The sequence below is a fragment of the Suncus etruscus genome, chromosome 6 (assembly GCF_024139225.1).
Source record: "Suncus etruscus isolate mSunEtr1 chromosome 6, mSunEtr1.pri.cur, whole genome shotgun sequence".
In the NCBI taxonomy this organism is placed as follows: Eukaryota; Metazoa; Chordata; class Mammalia; order Eulipotyphla; family Soricidae; genus Suncus; species Suncus etruscus.
In genome coordinates, this window is record NC_064853.1 from 48,572,874 (window position 1) to 48,582,220 (window position 9,347).

At 50.2% G+C, this 9,347-nt stretch overlaps 1 protein-coding gene across 1 annotated transcript; it reads right to left on the reverse strand.

Moving 5' to 3' along the window:
• Positions 1 to 397: 397 nt before the first annotated feature.
• RCC1 (regulator of chromosome condensation 1) lies at positions 398 to 8,993 on the reverse strand. Its single transcript, XM_049775038.1, has 9 exons — positions 8,912 to 8,993; positions 6,459 to 6,646; positions 6,088 to 6,267; positions 4,995 to 5,091; positions 4,770 to 4,892; positions 3,291 to 3,446; positions 2,969 to 3,088; positions 2,515 to 2,667; positions 398 to 778 (listed from the first exon to the last, which is right to left on the reverse strand). The coding sequence occupies exons 1-9, from the start codon at positions 8,982 to 8,984 to the stop codon at positions 603 to 605; spliced, it is 1,266 nt and encodes a 421-aa protein (XP_049630995.1). The 5' UTR covers positions 8,985 to 8,993; the 3' UTR covers positions 398 to 602.
• Positions 8,994 to 9,347: the final 354 nt, after the last annotated feature.

Consider the following 9,347-nt stretch of genomic DNA (forward strand, 5'->3'; position numbering starts at 1 on the left):
GAATAAGTAGGGTGCAACCAGCAATGCCTAAAAGACAGAGTACTTTGTGCTTGATTGGCTTTTTTCTTGGTCACTTGACTTCCTTCTTCCCCAGTCCCCCAGACACCTGTTCAAGACCAAGTATTTAGCATGAGGTTGCCTTCATCTGAGTAGCCCCATCCCTTCTCTAGGTCCTCTCAGACAGATCTGAGGACTGTATCGTCTGCCTGACTATGAAGGACAGCAAGCATGGCACATGACTAGAGCTTGAGGGAACCCTGACTTCCCAGTGTATTGGGCACCTAAGGCCCAGGAGTACAAGTTTTTGGTAGGTCAAGTTCAGCCAGGACTAGGTAAGGTAGGAATGAAGAGGAGATGGGATAACTACATAGCTCTAGGGTGAGCAATATTCCTTCATCCCCACACCTTCTTCATCCTGCAGGTGCCAGGACAATTCTGGAAGAAGAAAGAAAGAGGAAAAGGATTCTGTTCATGGGGAAAAGGCAGGAGGTGACAGAACGCTCAGGGTCGGGGAGGCCTGCTGCAACCTGCAGTCCTCATGGCTTCCCTGTTCCAGGGGGAAGGGCGTGGGGGGCCTGGTAGCCAGGCCCTCAGAGGCTTCATCAGCTCTGTCCTTTATCCTTGACCAGCAGGACTGTGTGCTGGCCTCCGCTGGACACGGACAAGACTGTGCGGTTCTCCAGCTGTTTGCCTGTCATCTCCACAGGGCTCCAGGCGTCCTCCTCTAGGCCTGTGCCCAGCTGATAGTTGGTGCCCATTCCCCAGGCAAAAACACGACCTACAAGAGAGAGAAATGGGATTTTTAGGATCCCCAGTCCTACCTCCCCAGAATGAGAAGTCTTAGGGGTTGGTTTGTCAGCAACCTGGTCATGTCTCAGCCTCTGGGAGTTGAGGGAAGCTCAAGAAGCCAAAGAGTAAAGGGTAAAAAGGAACCTTGCTAATCAGAGACCACAGTCCTTGCACCTTAGTATAGGTTTCCCTCCTCTTTTTTTTTTTTTTTTTTTTTTGGTTTTTCGGGCCACACTCGTCTGATGCTCAGGGGTTACACCTGGCTAAGCACTCAGAAATTGCCCCTGGCTTGGGGGGACCATATGGGACGCCGGGGGATCGAACCGAAGTCCTGATCCTTGGCTAGTGCTTGCAAGAGAGACACCTTTCCTCTAGTGCCCCTCGCTGGCCCCCGCTTCCCTCCTCTTAAGCATGACATTCAAAGACCCAAGGACTGATCACTTACAACCCCACCAACACCTCTAGTCCAGGAGCAGCATAGCTAGCACTGCTCTCGGATATAGACTGGGATTGTGGACGCGGCCTTCAAGGTCGGTGAAGTCCCTTTCTTCTTCAGGTGCACACACACAGGTTACATGGGTCTGCTGATCCTAGATTTTTCTACACTATTAAGCTTTGTTTTACCTAATATAATTCTAAGTACAGCTCCCTGGGAAGCTGGCAGAGTTTAGTTATAAATAAATGAATCTCACCCCATACCCTGGGTAGAAAGATAAGCTTGAGCCAGAAGCCTGGAGAGCTAGATTCAAATCCTTTATCTTTCTTGTTTTTTTTTTTCCTTTTGGGGCCACACCTGGGTGTACTCAGGCGTTACTCCTGGCTATGTGCTCAGAAATTGCTCCTGGCAGGCTCAGGGGACATTTGGGGATGCTAGGAATCTAACCCAGGTCCCTCCTGGGTAGGCCGAGTGCAAGGCAAACACTCTACTGCTATCTTTCCTCTTTTTAAGTTTTTTTGTTTGTTTGTTTGTTTGTTTTTGGGTCACACCTGGCAGTGCTTAGGAATTACTCCTGGCTCTAAGCTCAGAAATTGCCCCTGGCCGGGCGGTGGCGCTGGAGGTAAGGTGCCTGCCTTGCCTGCGCTAGCCTAGGACGGACCGCGGTTCGATCCCCCGGCATCCCATATGGTCCCCCAAGAAGCCAGGAGCAACTTCTGAGCGCATAGCCAGGAGTAACTCCTGAGCGTCACAGGGTATGGCCCAAAAACAAAAAAAAACCAAAAAAAAAAAACAGAAATTGCCCCTGGCAGGCAAAGGGGACCATATGGGATACTGGGATTTGAACCACCATCCTTCTGCATGGAAGGCAAACGCCTTACCTCCATGCTATCTCACCAGCCCCCTTTTTTAAGGTTTTATGGCACACCAGCTAGCTCTGCACTCGGGATCATTTTGATTGAGGTGACTGAACCCGGGTCAACTGTGCTCTAGCCAAGCACCCTACCCATTGTACTACCTCTCCAACCCGCTCAAGTCTTAATGCCTGTTGAGTGAGACTGCAAGCTTCACTAGTCCTTCTTTTATTCGTTTACTAATTTTGGATCATCGGGAACAGAGCCACCACATCCTCAGAACTGGAGATCTCTGCATCTCAGCCCCATGTGATAGCATATGTCAGAGCTTCCTGGGAAGTTGGTGTGGATGCCGATGCCTCCCCCAGCACTGCTGAGTGTGGCCCAAAACACAGAAACAATCAAGATCCCGAGCCCCTCACCAGACCCACTCACCGTCCTGGGTAACAGCATACCCCACGGAGGCCCCACAGGCCACAGAGGTGACAGGGGGCAGTCTGGAGATGAGGGTGGGCACACTCTTCTCCTCAGCACCCTCCCCAAGGCCCAGCCGCCCATACTCGGCTCGGCCCAAGCTGTACGCTTTTCCTGAGGGAAAAAGAGAGAGGAAGAATGGCAGAGGGCATGTTGAAGGCAAGTGCAGTGAGCCGGTTATCTGCGGGAAGCTATCCCCAATCTTGGCATAGTGTATATGTGGGGAGTCTCCAATGTTTTTAGGGAGGCTTCCACTGAGCCCACATTTAAAAGAGCACCAAACCTCCTGGACCCAGATCTGATCCAACCTATTGAGTAGGTCTCAGGCCCGTCCAAGGACCAAAGCTCAGGAGCTGACCAGCCTGAGCTCAGGGAACACTCCACACCCAGCCAGAGTAGGACTCACAAGCCTTACCTTCTGAATCCATGCAGACAGTGTGGTGTTGGCCACCAGAGAAGCCCACCCATGACTTGGTGGAGTTCTTGAAGGATGTCAGGTTCTGAGGTACAAAGCAAGATTCTGTGCCCGAGGTTCCTGGGAGGCAAAAGATAGGACAGCACTGTCAGGTGTGAATGTGTTCATGGACCTGACCTTCTACTTAACCCCACCTCATCCATGAGATTCACAGTCTCACTTTCCAGATGACAACACTGTGGTTCTGAAGGAATCAGAGGACCCCACGCTTGAAATCCAGACCCCAGAGGGTGCTATGCCTAATGCTAGCATTGGGACTCACCAAGCTGATGGTAGTTGGAGAGGCCAAAGCCATAGATGTGCCCCTCATGGGAGATGGCAAAGGTGAAGTAAGCGCCACAGAAAACATCCTGGAACCTCACACGACGGCGGCTCCCCTTAGATTTCAGCATCACACATTTGGGGACCAGGAGTCGTTCTGCAAAGAGAGGGTCACAGGAGGTGGTAGAAATATAATCCTCGACTCTATCTGTGCCTCCTCCATTGCTAAAGTCCCGAAGTGAGGCCAAGCACAAACTCTTCATTCTATTTTATAGGAATAAAGCGATGAGGGCCTCGCCTAGGATACACCTTCTGCGCCAAATATGGACACTTTCTTTTCTTTTTTGGTGATAAGACTCATACAGGAGCCTGAGAGATAGCATGGAGGTAAAGCGTTTGCCTTGCATGCAGAAGGACGGTGGTTCGAATCCCGGCATCCCATATGGTCCCCCGAGCTTGCCAAGAGCAATTTCTGAGCATAGAGTCAGGAGTAAGCCCTGAGCGCTGCCGGGTGTGACCCAAAAATAAAAACCAAAAAAAAAAAAAAAAAATTCATACAAAACATGCATTCTATCACTGAGATCCCAGAGATATACTCCCCTTTCAGAGTTATTCAATGGAATTCACCAAATCATACATGATTTATATATAAATATGTATTATATATTTCCCCCTCCAGTTGTTGGGCCACCAACAGTGCTCATCAACAGGGCTTACTCTGGGCTGAGCTCTCTGAGCTCAGGGATCACACCTGGTAAGGTTCAGGGGACCATATGGTATGCTGGGGATTGAACTATATCAGTCACATACAAGGTAAGAAAGAACCACAGTACTTAGCTCTCTGGCCTTTTTTTTTTTTTCTTTCTTTATTTTTGGTTTTAGTTTTGGGGCACACCCAGCAGTTACATTCAGGGGTTATTCCTAGCTCTGAGGTCAGAAATTACTCCTGGCAGACTCGGGGGACCATATGGGATGCTGGGAATTGAAGCTGGGTCCATCCCAGGTTGGCTATGTGCAAGGTAAACAGCATACTACTGTGCAATTGCTCTGGCCCTGAGTCCTGAGTTTTTTGTTTTGTTTTGTTTGCTTTTGCTTTTAGATCACACTGGGCAGTGCTCAGGTGTTACTCCAAGCTCTACACTCAGAAATGGCTCCTGGCTATTTCTGAGCAGACAGCCAGGAGTACCCCTGAGCAACACCAGGTTTGGCCCAAAAACCAAAAATAAATAAATAAATAAATAAATAAATAAATAAATAAATGGCTCCTGGCAGGCTCGGGCGATCATATGAAATGTCGGGATTCGAACTACTGTCCTTCTGCATACAAGGCAAATGCGCAACCTCGATGCTATCTCTCCGGCCCTGAGACCTAGGTTCTTAATCACTACTGCTCCACAGAAGCCTAAACACAATCTCTCCTAACTTTCTGATTTTAATCAGGGGTGGCCTGCTTAACAGAGATACAGACTCAAAAACCTACCAAGGCCTCGGGGTCCACCATGACTGGCAAATTTTTCAGGCACGCGACCAAGCTGTCCCTGCTCTCCGCAGCCCAAAGTGTAGAGGTCACCATCAATTGTCAGCATCACCAAATGGTCATTTCCTGAAGGAAGAAAGTCATGCAATGCAGGCTTTCTCAGTCCAAGACAGAGTCAACCCTCCAAACAAGGCTCCCCAGCAACTCCCCAGAACCTTGCAGACTCACCTGAGGCCACCTTCACCACAGGCATACTCAACTCTACCTCCACGGGCACCATGCTCATCCTCACGTGTTTCAAGAGTCCAATCACACCATTATTGTCCTGGGAGGGGGAAGTGGGTGTCTAATCAAATGCAAGGCTGACTGAGGAAGGGCAAGAACGCCATAGGGGATGCAGAGGTGGACAAGAACCAGGTCACATACTGAAACACGAACAGAATCATACATGGTCTGTTACTTGCAATAAAATTAACAGGCAAGGGCTGGGGCTGGGGCTGGAGCGATAGCACAGCTGTAGGGTGTTTACCTGGACAGCAGACGCACCCACATGTCAGTATGGCTCCCAAAAGAAACAAAACAATTTTTGTGTTTAGTCTTAAACTCTTCACTGCCTTTGATGTTCTGAGATGTTACAAGGTCAAAGAAAAGAGTTCAGTGGATAGGGCACTTGCCTTCCATGTGGCTGACTTGGGTTTGAGTCCAGCACCAGTATGTTCCTCCAATCCTGTCAGGTGATGATCCCTGAATACAAAGCCAGGACTAAGGCCTGAGCGCCACTACCACCATTGTGGGCCAAACACAAACATAAAAATCCTGAGTTGTGAGATTTGCACATACTGTCAAGAACAAAAAATTATTGTGGGCTGGAGCAAAAGTACAGTGCTGACCTGGATTCGATCTCTGACACTGCCAAGAGTGATCCCAGAAGCTCAGAACCAAGAAGGCATAAGTCCAGAGCACAGTTGGCTGTGTCCCCAAAATCAAACAAAAAAACCCTGCGATATGCATGAAGCCTGGCGAGGGGGATGCTGCAAGGGATGGGGAGGAGACAAAGCTAACTTTCTGGAATAGTCTGTCTCCAAAGCCGCCCGACCCAGCCTCTTCTCCAGAGACACACAGTTCCTTAACATTGACTGAAGAAATCAATTGCAAGTGGGAAAGGCACCAATGAGACACCAGACACCTGGGAATGGGCCGTACCTCACTGAGCCTTTATTTCTGCATGCTTTGGTGGGGGCAGGAGATGGGTTCTTTCGGGGGAATCCATCAAGTTTATTCTGCCTACCAGTCTCCAGGCAGTTTTCAGACCCCGTCTTACCCGGAAGGAGCCCCACAGGAAAACTCGGCCATCCTCAGTGAGTACTGCTGTATGACTGTCTCCTGCTGACACCTGTACCACCTTCTCTAGCAGATCTACTTTCCCAGGGACTGACTCTGAGCCTTCCACGGATGTGTCTCTTCCAAGGGCACCCTCATCATTGCAGCCAAATGAGTAGACCTGTGTTCAGGAGGACCCCATTAGTGCAAAACCTAGGCTCAGTCCACTCACATTAGGTCCCTCCCACTTCCATCCCCACAGAGTAAATATGTGTAGCTTTTAGCTCATGCCCCACATTCCTTCCTTCCATCCATTCATGCCCTCCCATATCCAATCCAGAATCTGTCTAGTCCTATGCAGCCCCAACCTACCTGGCCACTTCTGCTCAGACACACAGTATGCATGCCTCCAGCCTCTGCCTGTACAACATCCTCCGGAATGGGCACCAAGGCGGGCTTCTTCCTCTCCAGCACACTCTCACCCAGTCCCAGCTGGCCCACATCACCCTGGCCCAGTGTCAGCACCAAACCCGGTTCTGTTCTGTGGGACCTATGTGAGACTAAAGGGGGAAGAAGTCAGCCCGCAAATGTGTGGGATGACAGGAGGGTGAAGTCACTGAGCACCGAGGTCACACACCCGTGATCCATCCCTGCTTCAGTACAATATATCAGCATGACCTTCAGGAGTCTGGTGTTTCCTTGTCTTTGAAATGGGGGTCACCAAAGTTCCTATGTCAAAGGGTTTTGTTTATGAAGATTAAAACCAGAGGGCTTGGGGCTGGAGCAGTGGCGGAGAGGTAAGGTGTTTGCCATGCACATGGCTGACTTAGGATAGACTGCGGTCCAATCCCCGGGCATCCTATATGGTGCCCCAAGCCAGGAGTGATTTCTGAGTGCATAGGCAGGAGTAACCCCTGAGCATCACTGGATGCGTCCCAAAAACCAAAAAACGAACAAACAAAAAATAAATAGATAAATAAAACCAGAGGGCTAGGGCACAGCAGGTAGGGTGTTTGTCTTGCATGTGGCTAACCCAGATTCAATCCCCAGCATCTCATATGGTCCCCAAATCTGCCAGGAGTGATTTCTTTTTCTTTTCTTTTCTTTCTTTTTTTTTTTTTTTTGGTTTTTGGGCCACACCCAGCAGTGCTCAGGGGTTACTCCTGGCTCTCTGCTCAGAAATAGTCCTGGCAGGCACAGGGGACCATATGGGACACCGGGGTTTGAACCAACCACCTTTGGTCCATGATCGGCTGCTTGCAAGGCAAACACCGCTGTGCTATCTCTCCGGGCCCAGGAGTGATTTCTTAGTGCAGAGTTAGGAGTAAAACCTGAGTGCTACCAGTGTGGCCCAAAAACCTAAAAACAAACAAACAAAATCCCAAAGAAACAGAGGGCTACGGCCACAGCAACAGTACAGTGGGTAAGGCCTTTTGCTTTGCACACAGTCGAACCCCAGCATCCGAAATGATCCTCCAAACCTGTCAGGAGTAATTTCTGTGTGCAGAGTCAGGAGTAACCCGAATGCTGCTAGATGTGACCCAAAAGAACAATAGAGGGCTGGACAGAATAGGTCACCGGGCTGAAGTTCAAGCAGTGGACAGTATCTTGGTCCCCTGTCCACCATGGGATGTACATGCCTCAGGGTATAGCCCTCGTGGCTCCTGAAGCAATGCATCAATGGCCAGAGAATGATGGACATCTGCTAGGGGGTCCAGACAAAATAGTACAGTGGATAGGGCACTGGTCTTCCATGTGGCCAATGCTGGTTCCATCCCTGAGGGCAAAGCCAGGACTAAATCCAGTCCTGGGTGTGGCTCAAAACAAAAAAACACACAAAAACAAAACAAAACCCAAAAAGAAATTATGTCCACACCTTCTACATCTAGCAGGAAAATGAAATCACCTCAGAGATGCTAAGCATTTAGAGGGCTAATAAGCAGCCCTGCTGTGAGTCCAAATAAGTGAATAAGGTCCTTGACCTTCACCCTCAAGCCCTGTAAGTCCCGGACAAATCCACACCGGTGAATGGTGGCCAGAGAAGTGGCAAAAGCAGGAGCCAACAGGCAAGTGTGCAGAGAGGTAAGTGCCAAGCAGAGGATATAGCATAGGGCCACCTGCTTGCCAATAGTGGTCGCCCGGCCCCCAGACTGCCAAAGGCGTCCACCTCTCCAGGGTGTGGACACAGCTGCCTGGATGCACAGGGCAGAGAGCCACCTGGTCTGGTTTTCTGGTCAGGGGGGCTAGGCCTGCAGGCACCTTGGCAGGAGTAGGCACCTGGAACTCGGTGGGAGGCAACGGCCCTCACTGCCTGGTTACGACGGTCTGCAAAAGACAGACACTGTCTGAGTGTGGGTCCAGGCTGCCCCCTCCCACACCAGAAGTGGTTCTCTCCACCACCACCACCCGCCATGAGAAGGAAATCCACTGCTGACCCATGCAAATGCTGCCAGCACTTTCTCTGGAAGCTCACAGCAGGCCAGTAAAGTTAAAGGACTTGCCCAGAAGGACAGAGCTAGAGTGTAGCTGAACAAGAATTTGAACCCAAGCTTTGAAATCAATGGTGCTAATCAGAAGGCAGTGTGCACTGGCCCAACTCATAGGGTCTACCTCCCTGTTTTGCCTGTGCTCCCTGAGAGCTGGGACAATTCTCTGGCCCTTTAGGATTCCCAGAGTGTCAGAAATAAGCTAAGGCAGATCTTCCAGCTGCATTCGTGGAGTTCTAGGCCTCTGAGCTTCAAATGTCAGGGAGAAGGAAGGCCAATTCTAGATTCTGGGGCTCCAGAGTGATACCCACAATAAGATAAAGGCTAAGGCCAACTTACCTTTCACCTTCTTGCTTTTTGGCAGGGCATCTTCTGGGGGTGATCTTTTTTTAGCAATACGTTTGGGCGGCATTTTCCTGTCCTGGAAAAAACAACCAAATGCTATATTAGAAATGGCCATTGGGGCCGGGTAGGTGGCGCTGGAGGTAAGGTGTCTGCCTTGCAAGCGCTAGCCAAGGAAGGACCGCGGTTCGATCCCCCGGCGTCCCATATGGTCACCCCAAGCCAGGGGCGATTTCTGAGCGCATAGCCAGGAGTAACCCCTGAGCGTCAAACGGGTGTGGCCAAAAAAAAAAAAAAAAAAAAAAAAAAGAAATGGCCATTGTGGGCCCGGAGAGATAGCACAGCGGCGTTTGCCTTGCAAGCAGCCGATCCAGGACCAAAGGTGGTTGGTTCAAATTCCCGGTGTCCCATATGGTCCCCCGTGCCTGCCAGG